The 26,517-nt window shown below is 45.4% G+C and overlaps 1 protein-coding gene across 1 annotated transcript in view; it reads left to right on the top strand.

The window, feature by feature from the left end:
- Window positions 1-24,833, top strand: part of BFSP2 (beaded filament structural protein 2) — a 67,931-nt gene extending 43,098 nt beyond the window's left edge. The window contains exons 5-7 of the mRNA XM_007087447.2: window positions 14,962-15,093; window positions 21,734-21,954; window positions 24,580-24,833. Of these exons, the coding sequence (XP_007087509.1) occupies window positions 14,962-15,093; window positions 21,734-21,954; window positions 24,580-24,583 (357 nt within the window). The 3' untranslated portion in view covers window positions 24,584-24,833. The remainder of the gene's footprint in view (window positions 1-14,961; window positions 15,094-21,733; window positions 21,955-24,579) is intronic.
- The last annotated feature ends 1,684 nt before the right edge of the window (window positions 24,834-26,517 follow it).

Here is a 26,517-nt window from a genome sequence, read left to right as displayed (position 1 = left end):
AACTACTCAATCCTGCCATGGTCCTGTGAAAGCGGCTGTAGACAAAAGGTAACAAATGAGCATGGCTGTGTTCCAATAAAACTTTATTTACAGAGACAAGAGGTGGGCTAGATTTACCTGTGGGCTGCAGTTTGCCAACCCCTGGTATATACAGTAGGGTGAAGCAATCAAACAAAGAAATGAGGCATCAGGGAAGAATTAGAAAGAAAACACAAAAATGTGTTGGTGTTAGCAGTGGTTGTCTTTGAGGGATGGGCCTATTTGACCTGTTGAGATGTTTTTGCTCCCTTGTTTTTGAGCACGGTGTTTTTAAAGTTTTTCTTAAATATTATGAGTTATATTCATGGAGAAAAACATCCTTTATTAAACCTCATAAATAATCAAGAAATTAACGAGAAAATAGAATGCATAGGGTTTCTTCTTCCCTTCTCCATCTCCCAGCCATGTATGACTTGGGGCATTTTGAGGCCCAGGATGAGAGGAACAGAAGAGAAAGAAAGGTGTGGAAAAGGTATGAAAAATGAGATAGCTCATCTTTTGGAGAGAAGGCAAGTGGACTGCTCCTATGCTTTGAGTCACTGTTTGGTGGGACTCATTTCCAGCTGCACGGCGGGATTATTTCAGAGCACTTTCAAAAACGCTCATTTCCAGGTGCCATCAAAGACCACTCAAATCCGAAGAAGGAGAGGGTCTCTGTGATTTTTTTAAGCTCGCTGGATGATTCTAATATACAGGAAGGCTGGAGAGCCACAAGAGTTTATAAAAGCTACTAAAAGAAAACCAGGAGGACGTTTTCTGTTCTTCTTTCTTCCCCCTGTGGCCCCTCAATCCCCTGGCCCCTATGTATCAACAGAAACCTTCAGATCAGGGTGTTCACCGATTCTGGACCCCCTAATGTTCTCTAGCCCAGAAAACATCTTTACTCCCCCATCTCTCTACCCCTTATCCCCTTTCAACGCCCCTTTTCTTTCTAACCTTAATTCCATGGGCCAGGTCACTGCAAACATTTTTTATGGCAAATAGTGCCTACTAACTGCACAAAATGCAGCTCCCCACCTCCAACCAGGCCAGAGGTGGAACAACACAAAGGGATAGTGAAACCAAACCACAGGTTTGATTTTGGTCCATTGCTTCTTTTGTAGAAGATTCATGAATATTTATAATCCAGGACCTTAGAGACCATCCCATTTCCTCGTTTCAAAGGTGAGGAGACAGATCCAGAGAGGGCAGTGACATCCTGAGGTCACACAGCTGGCTGGCAACACCACAGTTCAGCTCTCCAGGCTCCCAGTCCAGGCACCTTTACTCCACACTGGGCTGTCATTCCTGCTTGGCTCTGTTCCCAAAGCAGAATCTCTGTGGTGTGCAACCCTGTTCTGTCCCAACCCTCCTGGGGCATACACCACACTGTAGTGATCATTTCTTCGTTTGTTTGTTTGCTTGTTTGTTTGTTTGTTGAGGAGGGGGGAAGGGCAGAGAGAGAGAGAGAGAGAGAGAGAGAGAGAGAGAGAGAATCCCAAGCAAGCTCCACATTGTCAGTATGGAGCCAGACGAGGGTCTGGATCCACCAACCGTAAGATCATGACCTGAGCCGAAATCAAGAGCTGGAGGCTTAACCAAATGAGCCACCCAGGCGCCCCTGTAGCAATTATTTCTTCAGGGAGGAGGGAAGGGGCATTGAATTCACAGAAATAAATCCTGCATAGTTTGAAAAGGAAAAAACTCCTGGCCATTATTATTCACCCTTCACACTCTTGAGAATCATTACCAACCCAACAGTAATTCAAGCATTAATTCTGAACAGATTCATTAGTGTTTTTTTTAATAGAGTAATCTGAAAGCTGCATCTCAGAGAAAACAGACAGTACTTGTTTTCATTTGGCTAATGCTGCCTGGGCCTCTTGCAGAGAGGCGGAGCTCAGAAAATATTTGCAGAATGAGTGAATTCCTCTGATCATCAACAGAGATCAGAACTGACAGCCAGAAGTCCTCCAATAAATAGTTTTGTCAGTTGCTGTCATGCCCTTGGGGGCTGACATTTGCCCGTCCTGAGCATCTCCTGTCGGTTTCCTGGCAGCAAAGCATAAATGTGAAATGGCTTAGCACACACTGCTTTCAAAACCTTTTGCAGAGAGCATACAAACATGTATTTAATTACCTTTCAGCCTGGAAAGCCTGAAAATTAATTGACATGATTAATTTATGTCTTTGTTTAGGTTTCCCCAGAAACTGACCCTGAGACAAATATTAAAGTGGAAATGGTTTATCTGGAAGTTGGCCGGGGCGGGTGGGGAGTACAAAATACCGGTAGAGAAGGGAACCAACAAAGAACTCATTCTCCAACCAGCAGCCACTGTGGGAGACTGGACTCTGAAGCCACAGGGCTTCTGGGGAACAGTACAGAATACAAGAGAAGGGAAAGGCGAGGAAGCTGGGGTAGTAATACCATCCCCATCAGACATCTGGCATCTGCTAGCAGGGTGACCTTTCAAAGACTTCAGAGAAAGCTCTCCCAGGCAAAGAAGTATGGAATTTGGCAGTGGAATGGAAGCTGGGGAGAACAAACATGTTTCAGCCTGAGGGATAAAGGTGGATGCCATCAGCATCTGCTACCAGTTATCTGCTAACTCCTCCTAGTTTTAAATCAATAAAAGCTTATAAAGAGGTTATGGCTAGGTTCTCTCCAGCCACGGTTGTGGATGTCAGGAACTTTGGCGGTCCAGTTTTTGGAACTTCTCAAATTGTATAACTCCATGTTTGGGGAGATCAGTTTGGTCCAGAAGATTTCTGGAGGGTCTTGCAGCCTGGCCCTTCCTTTGGTTTATTGTGGTTACCCACCTCAAGGTATTTGAGGATGTTCAGGGAACCACAGACAACATGCCATACCACCCTCCAGACCTCCTGGCTAGCCATGGAATACATTCCCCAGTCTGCAGCCCACAGACCCTCACAAGGCCACCTTGGGGATATGGGGGGGCCGCTATCATGCACCTCTTTCCTAGCATTCCTAATCTGAGATTTTCCATTCTGGAGCAAACAAGACAGGCTCTGTTTTGCCTTCTTAACCACCCCCCTGGGGTCTCCATACCCTCACTCCTGGAAGCCTCATCCCTGTCCCTTGTTCACTGCAGCGGGAGGATGTGGGCAATAACCAAAGGCTTACTCAATTACCAGCACAAGCTGGTGGGGTGGGGTGGGAGGTGCCACTGAGAGAGAACTCAGCTTCCTATTAATAGCTCCTGGGGGCCAGGAACCCCACAGCAAATGCTCCCACGCTACCTATTCTGATGGTGGTCTGCACTCGCCTCAGATCAGTTCAAGGCATTTGTGGTCAGGAACTTCATTGGAGCTCTAACCATCATGCCTCCCACAGTCAGGATGACAGATTGTGGAGACAGTAGAGAATGAAGAGAGGTGAACAGATTGAGATGAATTGTGAGGTTTCTGGTTATTGATAGTCTTAGGGCTGGAAGACACATTAGCAACTGACTAGAGCAGTGCCCTCTAATAGAAATTTCCACAATGATGGAACTGTTGTTGTATAATCTGTACATCTTTCCAGTATGGCGGCTACAGGCCACCTGTGCTTACTATGCACTTGGAATGTGCCTCATACAACTGAGAAGCTGAACTTTTTAAAAAAAATTTTTTTAACATTTATTCATTTTTGAGAGACAGAGCACCAGCGGAGTAGGAGCAGAGAGAGGGGGAGACAGAATCTGAAGCACGCTCCTGGCTCTGAGCTGTCAGCACAGAGCCCGATGTGGGGCTTGAATTCACTGACCTCGAGATCATGACCTGAGCTGGAGTTTCATGCTTAACCGACTGAGCCACCCAGGTGCCCCGAGAAGCTGAACTTTTAATTTTATTTAATTTTTATTTAAATAGCTATGTGTGGCTAGTGGCTATCATATTGGACAACATAGGTCTGGATCTACCCATAGGAGACTAGAAACCTTGGATAACATGTCTCCACATTACCCATATTCACAAATAATAATTTACCCTGAAAGGGCAAATATTTTATATAGGCTGCCATGTCAACACATTCCCTTTGCTTGCTTGTACAAAAGTGAATATTTTCTAGAATATATGAAATTGGATTGAAATGGGTTTCTGCTAGTCACCTGGGGTCACTGACTCTAGATGGCAAGATAGCCAACTGGGAGAGTCCCTTTGAAGGAGGACAGAAACAGCAGAAGCCCTAAGAGCATCTGCAATCTAGGAGACCCTGTGTGTTGATGAGTTGGCTATAATCCCGATGCCTCTTCAGTGAAATAAGCCATGTTTTATTCTGGTGCGCTCACTACAAGCACTGAGGGGGAGTGTCACAGGAAGAGCTTTGGGCCCAGCTTGTTTTTCTTTCTTTTTTTTTTAATTTACTTTTATTTTATTTAAGCATTTTTGATATATAATACCTTCACTTGCTTCAAAATTCAAAATGTGCGAAATGACATACAGTTCTTTTCTACTGGGCCAGTCAATGTTATCCTTATACTATGAGTCCTTTCAGAGATATTTTATCCACATACAAGGGAATACGTATATATTCTCTTTCTCTTTACACAAATAGTAGTATTCATGCTTTTTAGATGCATGATATTATACCACAGTGGGCAGCAAACTATGGCCCACAGCCAAATCTGACCTACTGCCTGTATTTTGCAAATAAGCTTTATTGGAACACAGCCATGCTCCTTCATTTACATATTGTCTATGGCTGCATTTGCATACGCTAGCAGAAGCGAAAAATTGCAATGGAGGCCATATGGTCTGTTAAGCCTAAAATATTTACTATCTGGCCTTCTATAGAAAAAAATTCCCAACCCTGTTCTAGCTAATGGATATCCCAGGATTTATTTAATGCCTTGCTGATGAATATTAAGGTGGCTTTTATAAAATCTTTTGCTTTTATAAATGAGATGAGTCACTAACTACGTATGTCCCTCACTTCCCAAGATGGAAATACATCTACTGAATAAATTCCTAGATGTGGAATGGCTGGGTAAAAAATTATGTACATTGGTAATTTTGATAAATGTTGTCGAATTACCCTAGGTAAATGTTGTAACACTTTACGTTCTCATCAGAAATGTTTGAGAGTGACCATTTCCCCACATCCTCGCCAATACTGTGAGTTCTCATACCTTGTGATCTTTGTCAATATTATAGGTAAAACATGGTTTCTCGGTGCAGTTTTATTTTGCATTTCTCATATTATAAGGTAGGTGGAACATCTCTTTACATGCTGAATTTCAGCCATATTTGCTCTCATGTATACTATCAGATCATACCTTTTACCCATTTTTGTTAGGTCTTGGACTTTTTTTTTTTAACATTTATTTTTGAGAGAGAGAGACAGACAGAGCATGAGCGAGGGTGGGGCAGAGAGAGAGGGAGCAGGCTCCAGGCTCTGAGTTGTCAGTACAGAGCCCAACACAGGGCTCGAACCCATGAACCAGGAGATCATGACCTGAGCCAAAGTTGGATACTTAACCGACTGAGCCACCCAGGCATCCCAGTCTTGGACTTTTTATTACTGGTTTGTAGTGACTCTTTGTATGTTAGAAAAGTTCGTCCTCTCCCTGCAATAAGTTGTAAATGTGTTCTCAGCTTGTCAATTGTCTTTTTACTTAATTTATGGTAGTTCCAGCTAGCTTTCAAAAGGTATTGTTAGCCAGTAAGGCAGGGTTACTAGAGGAGTCAGGAGACCAGGGTTTGGTTCCTGTCACTGTGTGTTACAGTAGTGTAGCCTGGCTGGTCTGGCCGGGGGACAGGGCGGGGGAGTCAGAGTAGTTGTTAGAAGGGAAAATAAAGAGACCGTCTCATTGAGGTAGGCACTGGCCACTTTCACCTGTTCTTTACCCTACCAAGTACAGCATGTATACTGTAAAGGGCACTCCTAGACCCTCACCATCCACACTGTGTTTCCAACCTCATAACTGGTTGACAACCAGTATTTGAGTGACTATCTATATAGAGGATCACCCAACATTGTAAGCTCCTCCTCATACATTCTACCAAGAAATCTTCACTCGCTCACTCACTCGGACTCCATTTGTTAAACACAGACCAGGTGCTTGGTGCTGTGGGCACAAAGTCCCTGGCCCGTCCCTGGCTACCTGATTCTGTGGTCTCAAAATATCTTAGATATTTCTCAGTGGTAGCTCTTCCCCATGAAAAGTATAGGGACCTTGTTTCTAAAATAAGAGACTTGCAAAGATGAAACAGCTCCAATCCCTGAGAAATTAAAGTAGTAGGGTTTTCATTCAACACGTGTTAATCTCCAAGAAGAGACAGAGCAGAGGAGTTCCTTCTTAGGAATGGGATGGTCTCCGTGAACCAGAAGAAAAATACTATCATTTAGACTTCTCCAACAATTGCTTTAAGAAGGAAAACATACTTTTCATACTTTTACACTCACTGCCGAGCCTCTTCTGCCACTTTCCTCAGCGGGACGTGCTTTACTGATGGCCAAGGGGCCGCAAGACCACAAAGCCATGTGCTCCTCGCTGTGCCCTTTGCCAGTTTCCACTGAGACTGGGAATTGGTCCTATAGCCTTAAGTGAGCAGCTTCAACAGCCAGGTGGCTCTTGTGTAAATTCAAGGAGAAACCTGGCTTAGCCTCGCCAGGCCAGCTCTCCTGCCAACACTGAAGTTTCACCGAGCGAGACACGTATTTCTTTTTAGTTCCCACACAGGAGAACTCATGTCTCAGGTAAAGACTGGATAGCATCCAGCCTTCTCCCAAATAAATCCTACATCTGGCTGGATAGGTCAGGGGTGTGTGTGCTGCTTATCAAAAGCTATCCTTAGCTAAATACCATTTATATGACACCGCAGGACTATAAAGTGACTTATAGTCATTATAATAATGATAGCTAATCCTCCTAATGAAAAGGAGATGTGATTTAATTCCACTGCTGGTAGACCCTCCTCTTCTGTAGTCCCTAGAATGTGCCTAGGACACATTGTAGACTTTTAGTAAATGTTGCTGAGCATGTCCTAGGTGTAAAAAACCATGTTAGGTCACCAGGGCAGACGGAGGAGTCAGTGAGAAGTTGTCCACTCACGAAAGGTACCTACAATCTAGTGTGAGGTTGGCTGAGTGCATGTGGGAGGCAATGGAGAGAAAGACCATTCTTCTAGGGGCACCTGGGTGGCTCAGGTCATGATCTCTCAGTTCATGAGTTCGAGCCCCCATCGGGCTCTGTGCTGATAGCTTAGAGCCTGGAGCCTGCTTCAGGTTGTGTGTTTCCCTTTCTCTCTGCTCCTCTCCCGCTCGTACTCTGTCTCTGTCTGTCTCTCTCAAAAGTAAATAAAACATTTTTAAAACGAAGAAAAAGACTTCCGCAAGGCAGAATGCAATGTGTCATGAAGGCATTGCCAACAGAGCATTTACCAAGTATCAGCGGTGTTCTGAGCACCTCACAGGCTTGTTATTTCGTGTTCCAATGATGAGATAAGTATTGAAATATTATCCATTTTACAGAGGAGGGAACTAAGGAAGGCCCAGAGAGGTTAGTAACTTACCCAAGAATACACAGTTACAAAGCGGCAGAACTGAGATTCAAACCACACATTCTGACTCCAGTATCAACATTCTTAACAGCTAGGTTGACCTGGACAGATCACATGGGGTGGGAGTGGGGGTGTCTTGATTCATTTTCTTTACTTAGAAATGAGCAAGTGACATCTTGTGGAATGTGAGGTTGAGAAGCCTTTGTCTTGAGGGTCCAAAAGGGTATGCCAGACTCTTGTCATGATCTTTCCAAATCATGTTTTGTGTCCTGCCCCCACGTGGGATAAGATTCCTCTGTGATAGAAGATCGAGAACCCCGGTATCTTCAAGGACTCCATTGCTTTCCCTTTCTCCTCGATAGTGAACATAATGAGGTTAGTGTGACCCCGTGAGATCCAAGAGGCTTGAGAGCAAGGCTGTTAGCTGTACTCTGAAGCTGAGCAACGCGTTTGTAAAGCTGTTTTTCACCAGCTGCAAAAAGAGAGAGCTCCAGTGATTTGCTGAAATCCACACAGCACCTGCTGGGAAAAGGCAGATTGCACATTTCCACGTCTGAGCGCTCATCTTGGATACATGTTCTGCTAAGAACACGCCTGCATAGCAGAGGGCTGGGTTAGGAGATGGCCCTTTTCCCCCTCCATTTGGAGACTCTCAGAGACTTCATTCTGACTCACTCCAAAGCATGCTTGCTGTTCTTTCTCACACCCATCTTACATGTGCAATAACATGCAAAATTTAAAATTTAAAACGATTTTTTTAATGTTTATTTATTTTTGAAAGCAGAGACAGAGCATGAGAGGGTTTGGGACAGAGAGAGAGGGAGTCACAGAATCCGAAACAGGCTTCAGGCCCTGAGCTGTCAGCACAGAATCTGACGTGGAGCTCGAACTAACGAGCTGCGAGATCATGACCTGAGCCACTTAACCGACTGAGCCACCCAGGTGCCCCCTTAATTTAAATTAAAAAAATTTTTTTTTGCCAGGGCACCTGGGTGGCTCAGTTGGTTAAATGTCTAACTTCAGCTCAGGTCGTGATCTCACGGTTTGTGAGTTTGAGCTCCACATCAGGCTCTCTGCTGTCAGCACAGGGCCCACTTTGGATCCTCTGTCCCCTTCTCTGACCCTCCCCCCCTCACACTTGCTCATTCTCTCTCTCTCTCTCTGTCTCTCTCTGTCTCTCTCTCTCTCAAAAATAAACACTAAAAAATTTTTTAAGAAATCTTTTGCCAGATTTCAAAATGTCAATATACTCTCCTGTCCCAGAAATATAGATGGAGTGCAAACATGGGAGCCTTCTCCTGCACAGCAGAGCCAAGATTTCAAGCTGGTTTGAAAGCCTGGGGACCAACATATTTGAATCTCATTACACATCCTAGCAACTGCACTGAGCAACAAAACAGAGCCCTATGTTCCTATCCTCAGGGTCTAGACTGACACACCTACTGTTTGGTCTGTGAGGAGAAATCTGGAAGCATTGGATTGAAATGGAAATAGAAGTAAAGTAATTATTAATCAGAAAGCGTAACTCCAAAAAGCAATTGGAGAGAACAGGTAATACTTTTAGGTGAGTTAAAGCAGTTAACTGTCCCCAAATGAAGGGTAAGTATTACGTGTGGTAAGCTGTTTTGAGAAGGTATTGGGCATGATATAAAATGACACTGAAACCCATAGTAAGCAAGTTAATTTATTTTTCTCTTTCCATATTAATTAAACTGTATAAGAAAGTTTCCATTTGCTGCTGGTAGGTCATTAACACTTCCCCGTACTTATTTTTTTAAGCTTATTTATTTTTTTTGAGACAGAGAGAGAGAGAGAGAGCACTCAAGTAGGGGAGGGGCAGAGAGAAGGAGAGAGAATCCCAAGCAGGCTGTGCCCTGTGAGTGCAAAGCCCAACTCAGGGCTTGACCCCGTGAACTGTGAGATCATGACCTGAACCAAAATCAAGAGTTGAACACTTAATGAGCCACCCAGGTACCCCGACACTTCTCTTATATTATTAATTTCAACTTCCAATGAAGAGAAAGCAGGGTTTGGCACTTAGCAACCTGACAACCAAAATTTGCTCCATTTTAAAAATTTTTTAATGTGATTAATTTTTCAACTATCTTTTGTCTGTGACAAGTGACACAGCTTTATCAGTTTCTGTAGCAATCTAGAACTTTGCTTCCATGAACCAGGCATCACATGGCAGTTTTTTTATTTTAACTTTATTTATTTTGAGAAAGAGAGGGGCAATCAGGGATCCCACGAACTGTGAAATCGTGACCTGAGCCAAAAATCACATGGGACTTTTAAATGCAGATTCCCAGGCCTGCTCAGCTCTCCTGAATCAGAATCTACGTTTTCACAAGCCCCCCTAGATGATTCTGATGTGCACAAAATTTGAGAACTTATCTACAGTTTCCATTTTGAACACATTTCTTTATAAAGAAAAAATGAATTGATTTAAATAAAAATTGCTTAAATCAGTATTCAGATATGTGCAAAACCATGCTGCTTGTGGAAACACTTGGATAAAGTGTTCATCCCCTCGAAGACCAGTGTGAAACTCTGAATACAAACCACCTACTGCCTGGGTTGAGAGGAGGGAAGATCATATGGGGGACTATGAGAGCCTGGGCCAGCAGATTCACCCCAGAGTCACCCACCTAGGCTTTGAAACTTACCCTCCAAAGGACCTGATTTCCACCCATCTCCATTTCTTACCCAGGATGTGCTGGTCATGTTTCACACCTGCTCTCTGGAGGGGGTAGACATAAGCATGTGTATTTATGTGCTAGTCAGATTTCACAGTACCATTAAAAGGTAACAGAGAAATTTCTGTTGATGTTTTCTTTATATAATTTTAGAGATAGCATAATTTTTTTTTAATTTAAATCCAACTTAGTTAACATATAGTGTAATAATGATTTCAGGAATAGAATTTAGTGATTCATCACCTACATATAACCCCCAGTGCTCATCCCAGCAATTGCCCTCCTTAATGCCCATCACCGATTTAGCCCATCTCCCCCACCCAACACCCTGCCAACAACCCTCAGTTTGTTCTCTGTATTCAAGAGTCTCTTAAAGTTTGCCTCCCTCTCTGTTTTTATCTTATTTTTCCTTCTCTTCCCCTATGTTCACTTGTTTTGTTTCTTAAATCTCATATATGAGTGAAATCATATTTATCTTTCTCTGACTGACTTATTTCCCTTAGCATAATGCACTCTAGTTCCATCCACATTGTTGCAAATGGCAGGATTTCATTCTTTTTGATCACTGAGTAATATTATATTTTGTGTATATATATATGTAAATATATATGTAAATATATATACACACACACACACACACACACACAAACACACCCACACACACACACCCCACATCTTTATCATTCATCAGTCGATGGGCATTTGGGCTCTTTCCATACTTTGGCTATTATCAATAATGCTGCCATAAACATTGGGGTACGTGTGCCCCTTAGAATCAGCATTTTTGTATCCTTTGGATAAATACCTAGTAGTGCAATTGCTGGATCGTAGAGTAGTTCTATTTTAAACTTTTTGAGGAAGCTCCATACTGTTTTCCAGAGTGGCTGCACCACTTTGCATTCCCAGCAGCAGTGTAAAAGGGTTCCTCTTTCTCCACATCCTCGCCAACATCTGTTGTTGCCTGAGTTGTTAATTTTAGCCGTTCTGACAGATGTGAGGTGGTAAGAGATAACATAAATTTTAAGATAAAATACTCACTTTGCTTTTCCATTTGCACCTATACCTTCAGTGTGACTTGCTGAAATCTTGCAAAATCTGCCAATTGTTTTTACAATTCTGTCATCAACAATGTCACAAAATCAGATTACAAAATATGCTTGATTATTAATATCCGATTAAGCAAAAAAGTCACTCATGTCAAAGATAAATGAGGATAGCTCTCATATGAATTTTCGGTTGATATTTCCATTGACCTTAATGAGTCCTTTCATCAATGATATGAGTAACTTCTTCGCAAATCAGATAATAGTTTGTAAATATTGGGAAAATACTCCCTCTAATGTTTTTGCTATTCCTTTTTTTTAATGTTTATGTATTTTTGAGAGAGACAAAGACAGAGTGTGAGTGGGGGAGGGGCATAGAGAGAGGGAGACACAGAATCGGAAGCAGGCTCCAGGCTCTGAGCTGTTAGCACAGAACCCGATGAGGGGCTCCAACCCCCGAATGTGAGATCATGACCTGAGCTGAAGTCAGACGCTTAACCGACTGAGCCACCCAGGCACCCCTGTTTTTGCTATTTTTAATGCAACGGCTACAGACATGACCCAACTTAAAGTTTAATCTGCATTATTAACATTTCCTTAAGTCTAGATAGTCACCAAAACAATAATTCAATCCCTGATTTGTGGTGTTTACCAATTTCCATGAGGTAAATACTCTCATGGCTGATTTCAAACTCCTAACTTGATGTAAATGAGCACAGAGTTTGACAGACATGCTCAGGAGTCCATTAAATGTTATTCCCACCACACAGGTACCATCAATATAAAGACCATGGATGGCACAGATAATGATAAAATGTAAATAAATTAGCAAGTGATGTGTTTGGAGAATTTGTTACCATTTTAATAAAACTTAATTAAGTGTAAGTTGATGCAATTTAATTTTTAATGATGGCGGTGTCTACCAACCAGCTTACAAACATCCTGAGAATTTAACACTCAGCTCCTGTGAGGGGTCAGGGGCCGACTCCAGTTCCCGGCTGCCCCTGGCCGCTCTGTGCCCCTGCACCGCCAGACTCCATTTGTCTGCCAGAGCACCACCCTCCCACTGCCCACCCAGCCACACGGCCTACACGGTCAAGTCCCAACCGGAAAGAGACAGAGAAAAATAGGGCAACCCATCGCAGGAGGGCTTGGCAGACCACAAAGATGTTTTAGAGTGGTCCACCTTCACTTTGGGGAAGGCAACTCTGCTTTCAGGAGTCTTGATGGGTTGGTGGAAACGGCAGCACTCAGTACTGGTTAAGAGTACAGGTCTGGCATCTGTCTCTACACTGGAGCCCAGCTCTGCCCTCCTAGGACATACGATTTTGAGTAAATAGCCCAGTCTCTCTGTGCCTCAGTTCCTCATGTAAAATAGGAATACCAATGACACTTGTTTCATAGGGTCGTGAAGATTAAGTGAAATAATGGACTTAACCCTGTTAATGAAGCGCTCGGCACCATTAAGTGCTTAACGCCTATGAGTTATCATTAGTAGTATCCAACCCACAATATCTTTTACAAACTCATTTATTGGCTAATAGTACTTTTTACATATATAGAGAATATACGCTGTCACTATTTGCATGCTTTTAACGTTCTAAAAGTGTCCACATGCATAACCTGATGGAAGCTTCAGAGTGACCCCTAGAGATAGTCATATGATTATCATTCTCCACTCACTGTCATCTGCATTCTGTGGGCAGGGACGGGGCTCAGAGAGGCTGAATGACAGTCCAGGGACACACAGCCATGCACTGACCAGTCAGAGCTGGGCCCACAGCTTCCATTCTCCTTCAGCCTATCCCAGACTTTTTTTTTTAATGTTTATTTATTTATTTTGAGAGAGAGAGAACATGAGCAGGGGAAGGGCAGCGAGAGAGAGGGAGAGAGAGAATTCCCAGCAAGCTCCATGCCATCAGCACAGAGCCAAACGCAGGGCTCAAACCCACAATCCGTGAGATCATGACCTGTGCTGAAATCTGGAGGCAGATGCTTGACCAACAGAGTCACTCAGGCTCCCAATCCCAGAACTTTCTTTTTTTTTTTAATTTTTTTTTTAACCTTTATTTATTTTTGAGACAGAGAGAGACAGAGCATGAATGGGGGAGGGTCAGAGAGAGGGAGACAGAATCTGAAGCAGGCTCCAGGCTCTGAGCTGTCTGCACAGAGCCCGACACGGGGCTTGAACCCACAGACCGCGAGATCACGACCTGAGGTGAAGTCAGACGCTTAACCGACTGAGCCACCCAGGCGCCCCTCCCAGACCTTTCTTTAATGGGTGTTTTTGCTGAGGTCTTTATAGCCCTCACACAGAAAGAACTACTCCTGAGATATGAGCTCTCTGACCTGGGTGTTCTTAGTTAGTCAGTTAGATTGGGCTATTTTTGCATAATCCTATAAATAAGTATTCAGATGTAGTAAAAATGGCCAACCCAGCCAGCCAGTAACCTAGGAGAGAAAACAGGTGTTTTCTCCCATATCACTGGCTCAGAGATAACCCTTCGACTACTCTCAGATGAATGAAGGTGACCTCTAGTTTTCCCTGTTCTCCAGCACAAAGAAAAGGGGAGCGATGACCTACTCCACTGAAAGTATGGGGAAGAACCAGACTATGTCCATCTCGCTCAGGGAGAAATTTCAAAACACAGACCCCCTGTGTTCACAATTGTGGCCAGACTGGTTTTTATGAGGAAACAGGGGATGTCAGAGAAGTTGGAGTGCTCCTCATCTAAAGCAGATGTGGGGATAGTTGGCACTGCCTTACAGTACTGGACAGAGTTAGAAGTTCTCTGAAGGGCAATTTGGCAACGTTAGCCAAAATGATAAATGCATGCCCTTTGACTCAGCAGTTCCACTGCAAGGATTTACCCCCTCAGAGATACGCCCATGTGGAAAACGAGGGTTATAAAGCCATTCTTCACACCATTGTTTATAACAGGCAAAGACTGGCAACAAAGTGCTCATTGGTGCAAGGGCTTCTAAATAATTAAGGTGCTTCCAAACAAGGCAATACTATGGAGCCGTTTAAAAGAATGTAATTGAGGGGTGCCTGGTGGCTCAGGCCGTTAAGCATCTGACCTCTGCCTAGGTCGAGATCTCAAGGTTCATGAGTTCCAGCCCTGCGTGACAGCCCCTGCTGACAGCTCGGAGCCTGAAGCCTGCTTCAGATTCTGTGCCTCCGTCTCTCTCTGCCCCTTCCCCACTCACACTCTCTCCCTCTCTCTCAAAAATAAACAACCCCCCCCCAAAAAAATTTTTTAATAAAAGAATGTAATTGATCTATATATACTGGTAGAAAATATTTTCTAAGATATATTAAGTACCAAAGCAAGAGGATGGGGGATGACCATACCTATTTACTTATAAATATATGGAATATTTCTGGAAAGAGGTATAGGAAACTGGAAACAAGAGAACTAGATAATTAGGGCATAGGGACAAAAGGAGACTTTCTCCTATAAACCCTTCAGAAAAATCTTTTGAATTTTATTCTATTTGCATGCACTATATGTTCAAACTAAGTAAATGCTTGGATACAAATCGGTGGGGGCATCTGTAGAAAAAGGGGGATATTTCAGTCTGCCAGCTGTTTGCCCTAAGTGATATGCAGCGGAGTGGTCACTGGGAAGGGCGAGAGGGAAAGCGAGGTTCGGGCTCTCCACGCACCCCTGCTCACGCGGACACCTGACCCTCCACAGCAACAGGCGGAAATGGCCCGCATGGCGCAGACCCAGGAAGAGAAGCTGGCCGCCGCCCTCAGACTGGAGCTGCACAACACTTCGTGCCAGGTCCAGAGCCTCCAGGCTGAAACGGAATCCTTGCGGGCCCTGGTGAGTGGGCCGGGAGGAGCCTGGCGTTTCTTATGTCAGTTTTAACTCTCAACTGTTGAACCCTAGTCATAGTCGTGTGGGTCAGAGTTTGCAAGAGATTCCCATTTCACAGCATGAGTTTTGAGTCCTGAAGGGGTCGTCTGATACAGAATCACAACAAGAATAGTAGACGCTGTTAGTGCCCCACCGAAATACCCTACACAAGGCCGCTGCTGTGAGTGATGGCCGCTGATACCCCCAGACGTCCCTCTTCAGGGGCCCCACCTCTCCAGGGAATTGTCCTCAAACAGTAGACACCTGGCCTAGAAGGTTAGGCCCGCCACCCCCACTCCCCCTCAGCCAATGACGGCTGACATGGGGTTTAAAAGTCCAGCCCACTTGCTTCCAAGCGAGTAGGTTTTACAGTGTAGTTCATACTCCAAGCTCTCTGTGGGATCAGGCTGTCCCAGTCTCCTGCTGAGACTACCTCCTGGCTTAGCACCGTCCTCCACTCTATACTGCTTTCCTTGCCCCCCCTTTTCTTGAGAACAACCCCTTAATTATTTACAGGTACCAGGATCCCTACCTCAGGCTTTGCTTCTGGGGAACCAAACCTAAGACACCTAGTAAGCTCCTCAGACTCACTGGGGTTTGTGGAAAGATCTCTTGCCTTATTTATTATTATTATTATTATTATTATTATTATTATTTATTAATTGAAATAATTGTTAATAATACAGCAATCCACCCTCTGATCTCTGGGGTTAACTAAAGTTCTATTAGGATGCCAAGCACACAGCTCCTCCTCGATACCCCCTCTAGGGGCCATGCGTGCTGATTTGAACCACAAGCCTATTGTCCACACTGGAGTGCATGAAAGGCGATGGTTCATGCAATCCTTGTGCAGCTGTGGTAGTCTGGACTCCACTGAGGCCCAAGGAGCCCATCTCTCCCATCAGTTTCAAGTCTTGTGGAAGTTCCAATATTATTGTTAGTGCCCCTCTCTTCTACCATTCCCCATACACCCCCATCTCAGTCTTGCCACCCAAATCAGTTCCGACACCAAACCAGCAGCCCCACCTCCCAAGAAGTTAGCACAAGGATTTATTCTAGTTGATTCCCTCAGAAACAACTTTTTCACTGCCTGTGGCCAAGCTGATCCCATCACCCCCAGCTCCCCTCCTTTACGTCTTCAGTTCACTTGGGTCCATGTCCTCTGGCCAACAAGGTCACATGGTGCCCAGTCAGCTCAGGAAGATGTTCAGTCTTGTCATGCCACGGCACGACACAACACACATCTCACCGCTCCTCTGCTCTCCCACACATCCTGTGATGGGATCTGGGTCAGTGCAAAAGGATGTGAGAAAAGGATTTGAGGTGAGAAAAATCAGGAAACTACAGCCTAGAGCAATGTGACTTTAGCCAAAAAATTGGAAGACATTGCATTATTTACTCAGAGCTATGTGAATTCTATTGTAATCAGTTTTACTCACCTGCCATGACCCTTGATGCTAATATCAGGGGTGCTGCGCTTTGCCCAACTTGCTTTAAGCACAGTTAAGGTTAAGAACACCTTGTTCCCCAGGTGTTCTTGTGGCTGTCAAAATTGCCACTCTTCCAGTCATAGAAAGTGCCAGGCAAAATGTGGGGGACGTACACTCAACCCCACATCACCAAAAAATCCTGGATGAATCGCACCTGTGTAGAGGTGGCTCATCACTCAGCACACATTCCAAACGTGTATTGGCTGCCTCGTGTGTGCTAAGCCCTCCCTGAGGCAGGTCCCAGGGATGCAAACAGGAAGTGGATGGTTCCCGTTGTCTAAAAACTCAGACGGGTAAGAGAAAACCTGTGCGCAAATGACTGAACACAGCAGAGGGTACTGGTTCCCCAGAGCAGGTCCTCCCAGCAGCCTCCATTCTCAGCAAGTCCCAGCCTGCCCTCAACAATGTCCCTCAGCAGATGCTGTCACCACCATGCTGCAGGTAAGATTCAGGTCCCCCAACACGAGGGCTCTGTCTTCCTTTTCCAAACTCGAAATACCTCTAAAGCTTTATCCATCCTCTCCTCCCTTCAGTAAACTTCACCTGTCCACTGTTGCCCCATCTGGGACATTCCTCTATCTGCTGTCCCCTCTCTTCTGCATGTTCGGTGGAATTGCCTGGGGGTAAAGCAGAAAGGCTTCCTTTGCCAGACCTTCCAGCACCACCCAGGTTGGGTTTCATTCAGAGACCAGCCCAGATTCCATAGGAAGGGAGATACCCAGGACTCACCCTTTGCTCTCCTACCCTTGAGCCCTTGGACATGTTCTTCCCATGACTGGAAGGAGACCCCTCCCCAGCCTTGCCCACTCTACCTGTCCTCACGCACCCCTGGCACAGGGGAAGTGGAAGACCTACCAGTGCTTCCCAGTGAAGAGCCTAGATCCTGACTCCCACAGCTGGGGTGATCTCTCCACCTGCCACCCACTCACATTCAGAGCCCTGTGGTTCGTGTGGTATATCAGCTGATCCTCTGATGTCACATTAACTTCTTCAGGGCAGAGACCATGTCTAGTTAGCTTTATGTCCCCAAAGCACTTGGTGAGTGTTCAAAGTGATACCAATAGCAATGAGAGCATACTCACAAGCATTCTGCCCTTAGACCCTCATAGAAACACTGAGAAGTGTGGTGGGTTATGACTGACATCCCATTTTGCAGAAGAGCAAACTGTGGTTCGGGGGTTGGCCCATTAACATGAGCAACAAGTGGAGGACCCAAGCCCTTCTGGCTCTGTTTCTCTACTAGACCACGGTAGGCCTATGGGATTGGGGGTTGGTACCAGACTCTGGAATCTGGAATCCTGACTCTATTCACTAGCTGCGTGACCTCTCTAAGGTTCTGTTTTCTCACTTGCAGAGTGAGGATCTATTTGGGTTATCAAACTCCCTTCCGTGTTAGTGGCCGAAGACAACAGTAAATCATTTGTTCATTCACTCTGCAATTTAGGTGGAGTCCAGCAGAGACAGCTCTTCTCCATTCCATGTGGCATCTGCTGGGGCTGGCCCATCCAGGAATGGCTTCAAATCACACGTCTGGTGCCCCAGATGTGCCTCTTTTTCTCCCTCCATGTGACCTCTCCACGTGGCTGGCTTTGACTTCCTCAAATCATAGCAGTCGTATAGTTGGACATCTGACATGGAAGCAGCTTCCCTCAGAGCGTGAACACAGAAGCTCCCAGGCCTCTTAACACCTGGACTTGAAAGTCCCTAAATATCACTTAAATGGAATCCTGTTGGTCTAAGCAGGCACAGACCATCCCAGATCCCACAAGAAGAGAAATAAACCACCTCTTGATGAGGCAGTGGCAAGGTCACATAGAGAAAGGACATGTGGGATGGAGATAATGATTATAACTGCCTTTGGAAATGTGATCTACCACTGGACCTAACAGAATTTACTTTATAAAGTCATTGGGATGATTAATTAAACAATGCAGGTCAAGCCCTTAGCGCAGTGCCTGACACAGAGTGAGCAGTCGATATATGTATCTATTATTGATCATCATTGTAAAATTATTATAACCACTGGCAAAGTAATCCCAAGTTGGCATCATCCGATCACCTCACTTAAACCCCATGGTCCTAACTATTGGGACAAATGGGAAGAAAATTCACATCCCTGCAACCAGAAGTCTTAAGAGTAATGACATGCTGGTGGTGCTCAGGACCCAGGACAGGCTGCCTCTGTCCCCTGCTGCCTCGAGTAGATCAGAGTTCTGGTCACTGGGCCTTGTGGGCAAGGTTGGGAGCACAGACTAAGCCAGAATAAGTAGCACACTTTCCTGCAGCTTTCAAATACAGCTCTGCTCATTCAGCCATCCCCGTTATCCTCAGTCTGAGCAACCTGCACACACAAGGCCACCATGGCTCATATAAGTCTCAGACAGCCACGCTGGAGACACTTTCAGTCCCCTTTGCCAACAAGGCCCTATTTATATTGGCAGGCAGACACCAATGATGGTGCTTAAAGCCTACTGAGCTCTGTGTTCAGTCAACTCAAACCAGGAATGGGATTCAAGGCCAGAAATCACATAAGGTCACTATTTTACTTTCTGGAGGGCTTAGCAGTTCAAGGAAGTCCCTTCAAATCTCCAGAGACTGGGGAATAAGTGTGCTTCTGTGACCTCATTTTGCTTGCTGGTGTTGTGTGGCTGAGGGGGCCAGAGTTAGGAGATGTGCATCAGTGGCCTGATTGCCATCACCCAAGCCCAAGTGTCTCTGGGAGGACCAGGCCAGGATTTCAGGGACTTAGGTGGGGAAGCTGGACTGTGACTCTGAGGGTGGGATGGAAGAGACAGAAGACCTCTGATAGGGGTTCCTATGAACCCACCTTGGGCAATGGGTCCTAAGTCATCAGAGAAAACCCCAGGCCACATGGAGAAGTCACCCATGAACATGGAGCAGAAATTGTAGACAGATGATCCAAACGTGATTCCATAAAAGGTTTTTCCAAATAACAGGTGTTACAGGTCCAACATCAACAATAAACACTACAAACCAAGCAATTTCCTGATAAACAAAGGGAGAAAACCCGGAGTGGAACAAGTGATTCTCAATGTGCAGGTGGCCATTTCTGCATCCTCATTGCCATGGAGCGGTTCTCAGATCTCACCAAAATAATAACCCTAGACCAGATACTGATCTAGATTTATTTTCTATTAGTCACATTTTTGCCACCTGTAAATGTACCTAGGATGGGAATCTGGTTCAATATCCTCATATCCAATGGAATTAAGATAGTTTAAATAAGATAATAGTGGCCCCTGCTTAACAGGAGCCATGATTCAAGATGGCATCATGGCCAACAATCCTCCATTTCAACCACAGTCATCAAAAAGGTATGAAAAATCTCCTCCTAGGGAAGAGAATCAACAGAAAGTTGCTTCATCGAGATTTTATTCAATCCAATTTGAAAAGACATTTATCTGTTCTTATGTGTTTTATGAAAAGTCAGATGCTAAATTATAGGTACACCATAATTACAACTATTAAAAAATGTTAAAGACAGACGCATGCAGTTTTTTAAAGGTGTTTCTTGGTCAGCCCTATGGTCTGCAACACTTGGTATATGGGAGACAGGGCAATAAGTATAACCATAGTGCTATCATCCTGGGCAACACACCCAGATGAGCACCTACTCTGTGCCAGCCTCTGTCTTATCACTGGGGTTACAGAAATTTCATTTCTGCTCACTCTCCAGTAGGGGAGACATGCCCCTAAGAAGCTCAGCCCACTATTACAAGTTCAAGGGCATGCATGTACTTGGGCAGCTGTGGAAACCCAGAGGAGGTGGCCCTAACCCAGCCTTGGGGCGGGGGGGAGGGGATGGGGTAAGAGACTATCAAGGAAGTCTTCCTGGGGGAGGTGACCCCTGAGCTTGGACTTGGGGATGAGTAGGAATGATCCAGATGAGATGGAAGAAGAGATACAAACCCAGATTTGGACTTCAGGCAGAGCACTATGGCTGCTCTGTGGGGAATGCAAAAGCAGGAGGCTAGAGACCAAGAGACCAGATGCAGGCTATTGAGGTTACCCCAGGGGAGCAGTGATAAGCATCCATCCTGGGCACCTGTGGCTGGTGGGGAATGAGCACGAATGTGAAAATTTTTCAGAATATACAAGAGGTAGAATTCACTGATGATGAACTGGGGAGGGAGGGAAGATTAGGGACATGCCTTTCTTTCCCTGGTTTCTAGTCCATGTGACTTCACCAGCTGAAGCACAGAATAGGAGAGGCAAGCATGTTCAGAAGGAAGCCGGTGGCTCCATTGTGGACACCTTGATTTGAGATGCCCATGGATTGTATATATTTACAGTAAGAAGTACAGGAGCAGGTTTATGCTCGGGGGAGAGGTCTGTGCTGGAAATATCAATGCAGGAGTCACCAGGAGAGAGACAACTAAAATCATGAGTGTGGCAGAGACCAACCAACACAGACAGGAGAAGCACAGCTCAGAGAGAAACAGACTCAGGAGAGGGTGGTGGGGTGCCCACAGAGAGGGGACAGCAAGGGGGAAGAGAACTTAGCCAAGGTGTGATAGTAACACACTAAAGAAAAAATGCTGAGTGTGTAAAGGCCAGAGACGCTCATGCTAACTCTGGCAATGTGGGCAAGAATGCTGGAGGAAAAGGCTTTTTAGCTTAAAAATGGATGGGGTTTCAGCAGTGGAGGAGGAAAAGGCCCCCCAGGGAGTGAGAAATCAGGGGCAGAAAGGCCCAGAGGCAGTTCAGAGAGCAAGATTTCTTTGAAAACCACCTGCAAACTGCCTCCCCCTTGTGTGCCTGTGTGTCAATTTCTCACTCTCGTTTTTTTTTTTCCCCTCATTATTCTCCTCTCTCATTCTGTCTCATCACTATACCTCATCTTTCTCCCTCTCCTTCCCTCTTCTCTTTCTTCCTCCCCCCACCCCCCATCAGAAGGCTCAGTGAATCAGACCAAACAAGAGCCTGGCCTCCCCAGGAAGAGTCATCATTTCCCCCGGGGAGCCAGCGAAGCCATTGTCCTGGGGAGAAATAGACAGCCCGGGCCCATGCCAGCCCCTCCCACAGCTCCACCCACCTCCCTCTCCAAGGGCCCTGCCTGCGGCCTCGGGTTCGGACCCGCGTTCTCTCTTTGGCAGAAACGAGGCCTGGAGAACACCCTGCACGACGCCAAGCACTGGCACGACATCGAGCTGCAGAACCTGGGCGCCGTGGTGAGCAGGCTGGAGGCGGAGCTCAGGGAGACGCGCTCAGAGGCGGAGCAGCAGCAGCAGGCTCGAGAGCATCTGCTGGCGCACAAAGCCCAGCTGCAGAGGGACGTGGCGTCCTACCACGCCCTGCTGGACAGGGAGGAGAGCTGGTAAGCCCCCGTCTTCCCGATTCCCGTGAGTGACAAGAAGACATGCCCATGGGTTTGAAATGAAAAGTTTTTCGAACGCTAGAGAAGTAACTAGGGGAAGGGGCGCCTGGGTGGTGCAGTCAGTTAAGCGTCCAAGTTCAGCCCAGGTCATGATTTCGCAGTCTGAGAGTTCGAGCCCCTGGTGGGGCTCTGTGCTGACAGCTCAGAGCCTGGGGCCTGCTTGGATTCTGCGTCTCCCTCTCTCTCTGCCCTTCCCCCCTCCCCCCCCCCCCCCCATGTTCTGTCTCTCTCTCAAAAATAAACATTTAAAAAAGGTAGTAAAAAAGAAATCATCCTCAAACTCCCAACACAAACACACACACACACACACACACACACACACACACACACACACGCTCCCACAGACTAGGTCCCTGAAGGGTTTTTTCTGTTCATATATTCACATAATGCAGGCACACACGGACACACACACATGTACACAGACATACCTCTATGTGTTCATACATACTGAGTACACACATGATGTCTGTTAGGAATACTTTCAGCTGAATGTAATAGACCCTCATTAGTGGGTCCACAAATCAATGCTCCTGAAACTTTAATGTGCACTTAAAACGCCAAAACCTGGGCATCTTTTATTTTTATTGAAGTATAATTAACATAGTGTTATGTTAGTTTCAGGTGTACAATATAAGGATTCAACAATCTGTACCTCACTCAGTGCTCATCAAGATAAGTGCACTCCTTAATCCCCATCCCCTATTTCATCCATCCCCCACCCACCTCCCCTCTGACAACCACCAGTCTGTTCTCTGTATGTAAGAGTCTGTGTTTTCACTCATATGTAGAATTTAAGAACAAAAGCAAATGAACAAAGATAAAAAGAGAAAAAAAAAACAAAACAGATTCTTAGAGATAGAGAACAACCTGGGGACTTTTTTTTTTTTTTTTTTTTTTAATGCAGACACTGCTTCACCAGGTCTGGGGTAAGGCAGGAGAGTCTTCACGTCTAACAAAACCCCCAGGTGGTGCCCATAACTGCTGGCCCAAAAAACCACAGTTTGAACAGCAAGGGCATAAACCACATTTATCTAAGAATTCCAGAAATAAGGTGGTGTAGGTTACTCAATGATTTCATTAAGGTCCCAAGCTCTTTCATCTTTCTGATATACCATCCCTGATATATTGGCTTTCGGTCTTCATTTTGTCACCCATGGTTGCCTGCCACAGCTCCAGACATTCATGGTAAGAAGGGGAGGGAAGAGGGAAACAACAAAAAAATCTTTTCCGTTTGTGGCTCTTTTCTTTTATCAGTGAAAGAAAAGCATTTTGAGAAGCCTTCCAGTGGATTTTCCTTATATCACATTGATCATAACCTGCTCATGTGACCATTCCTACCTGCAAGGGATGCTGGGAAAGCAATGATTTAGCTTTTCCAGCCTCCATACTGGAGAGAGACAAGGGATAGGAATGGCATATATGTATCTGTGCATGTATGTGTATGCTCATACATGTATGTGTATATATAGTCTTTTTTAAATGTTTATTTATTTTGAGAGAAAGCGAGAGAGAGAAAGTGAGTAGCGGAGGGAGAGAGGGGAAGAGAGAACCCCAAGCAGGCTCCACACTGTCAGTGCCGAGTCCCATGCAGGGCTCAATATCATGTACCTTGAGATCATGACCTGAGCCGAAATCAAAAGTCAGACGCTTGACAGACTGAGCCACCCAGGCTCCCCTGCAGTCATTTTTTTAACGGATAAGAATTCTAGGAGCATATACATAAGTCTTGAGGCTCAGTTTCCTTGCCAGCTCTTTAAGGAAATCCAAGCCTTTATTTTATCATAATTCTGTATTTCCCTCCAACGCCCCTTCCAAGACATACATTGAATAATGAATAGAATATCAGCTCTGAGAGACAACTTAGTGATTCTACAGTCCAACCCCTCAATTTCAGGGAGAATACTAAAGCCCAGAGCAGAACATGATGTGTCCTTGATCACACGGGAAGGTGGAGGCAGAGCTGGGACTAGAGCCCAGGTCTCCTGGCTTTTCCAATGTGCTGTGCCACATTTTTCTTCTGAAGGCAAGAGATCTGAATAGAAGCAACCTAATCTTCCCTCCTTTCAAATGGAAAATATGTCACCCAGCTCCTTTCCAACTGCCTTTTTATTGGATTGGTTTCTATTGATTATAAAAGCTAGATGCTCCTAAGAAAGCTAATTTTTTCAAATGCCCACGAACATCTGAATAAATCCATAAAATTGTTTTAAGCATATACAGAAAGTAATGAGTTAGGCTGAATGTACTTCAGGAATATAAGAACTCCATTTAGTGAGTGCCTGCTATGTGCCAAGATAGTCTTAGGCTCTTTATCTTCATTTCTTCCCAAAACTGCCAGGATGACATCATTCTCCCCATTTTATAGACAGGAAACAAAGCCTCAGAGAGCTTAAGTCATTTGCCCAAAGTCACATATCTAATAACCATGGGACAGGGGGTTGAAACCCAAACTGCCTTGCTCCAAAAGCCAAATTTTTTCCTGTCCTATACTCCTCCCATGATATCTTTACTAATTTTCATCATCTATGACTTCTTTCACATGTATGTATTTTTTGTTTGTTTCAGCTAATGAAGAAACTTCCTCTTTTCATAAAGGAATTGCTTCCTCCCTCACCAAGTGACCAGTGAAATTCCTAGAGGAGTTCCTCCACACCCTCATAGACTCCCACCACCTCCCTACCCTCCTGAGCTGGATTCCCTGCTGGATTCCCTGGTTGATTCGGCTTAATCTGAAAAGCATCCTGGAAGTGGAGACGGTCCTTCTGCCTTAATTTAAATAGTCTGTAGCTTGATCAACCTCCCTTGTGCCTCTCCAAATAAAGGCTTTGTGTGTGGCTTCCAGTCTGCCCACCTTGCTCGGCCCACTGTCAGGTGGAATGGATATCACATTACCTGGCTGGCTTTTGCTCATGGAGCCATTCTTAAAGGCTTCTGCAAGGGTCCTTGAGCTTGACGCCATCTGCCTCGTCATCCAAGGGTCAGGCGCTCTTGGGTTTATGGACATAAACGCGCTGCTTAGGCAAGGCTTGTGCTCATGGCATGCCGGGTTGACCCAATTTGGGGCAAAAATATCACTCTTGCTAGAGAGAGGATTGGTGCGGTACTTTATCGAATATATCATGATCACAGACATCACAGAGCATTCAGATCTCTTGAATGAACTCTACGTGGGCACTCACGTGCAGACACACACGTGCAGACACACACATTCCACTGTGATTGGCAGATTATCTCTCAATCAGTGAAAGGGTACTTCAATTTAAGTCTTGTGGGGGAGGGCATTAATTAGGTTGTGGCTGCCTATCCCACTTGCAGCCTCGGAATTTTCTTCCAGGATCCTTCCCCCAGCCTTCTCAGGACCCAGCCCACCCAAATATGGTTCATGAATCGCCCCCTATCTAGGCAAGACTCCCCGCCTTCTGATTAAAACTGAAACCACCACCTGTGTCCTACCACGGGCTCTTAGTGTCTCCAAAACCACACACACAAAGCCCAGTCTTAATTTCTTAATTCTTCCCCCAAGCTTCTGTCCAGAATTACAGACTTGCCACACAGAATTACAGACCAAAATATCCAAGCTGAGTCTGTTCTCACAAGTGGCTAATCCAGCCGGGGCGGGGGAAGTGTCCAATATGGGCATATTCAAAGACACCCTCCCTCCCAGCCCTGGGATTCCAAATAGCCAAAGCCGACATAAACAAAAGAAACCTTCTTTACCCTTAAGAAAGCTTAGAAGAAAAGCAAGGCAAGAAGCGGAGTCTCCTGGCTGAAAATGCGCCAGCTGATTTCCCTTTTTGGCTTCTAGGATCAAAGGAATTGTATTCATAACTCGTGTGTACAGGACAGGTGTTTACAGTTTGCACGACACCTTTACATAATTCTATTTGTTGTCTGAGGCACGGAAATAGCCAAGGCACCACCTACTGCTACGTTTCAATAAAGCAGCAATCCCCCCACCCCCGCCACAGTCGCACACCCCAGGAGTGCCCACAATTGAAGCACTGGGAGCAAGGGCCTCCCTAGAAGGCAGAGTGTGTGCCCTGGCCTAGCTATGGTGGATGCACTGTACACGGAGGTCTTTTCTTTTCTTTCTTCCTTGTTAACAATTAATTTTCTGCCCCCCAGCCAAGACCTAAATCCCTAACCTACACGCAGCTGGAGGGCCCCGAAAGGTCAGCCATCAAAAGGAGGTAATTCTGTGTCTGAATGGCCACGCGTTTTCCAGAACCCGGGAGCAGTTTCAGCTATTGGACGCAGGGGAGGTTGGATTTGTACACCATCCTGAGTTTCCACCAGTGTGCTGTGTGGGGCTGCACACATTCCATCTCCTCTGCTCCCTAATCTCAAAGAGCAGCTGCCGTAAATCGTTAAGTTAATCATCCTTTGGCAGGGAGAGCCCAGGCAGACTGGTGCTTCCAGTTCTCAGCAAGGCTTCTTGCTGTTTCTAATGAGGCTTCATTAACAGGTAAGAAAAGGCACTGCTGGCCCCCTGATTCCGCTAGG

Source organism: Panthera tigris, chromosome C2, assembly GCF_018350195.1.
Source record: "Panthera tigris isolate Pti1 chromosome C2, P.tigris_Pti1_mat1.1, whole genome shotgun sequence".
In the NCBI taxonomy this organism is placed as follows: Eukaryota; Metazoa; Chordata; class Mammalia; order Carnivora; family Felidae; genus Panthera; species Panthera tigris.
The sequence above is the reverse complement of the archived record's forward strand: the minus strand, read 5'-3'. Positions and strand labels throughout refer to the sequence as shown.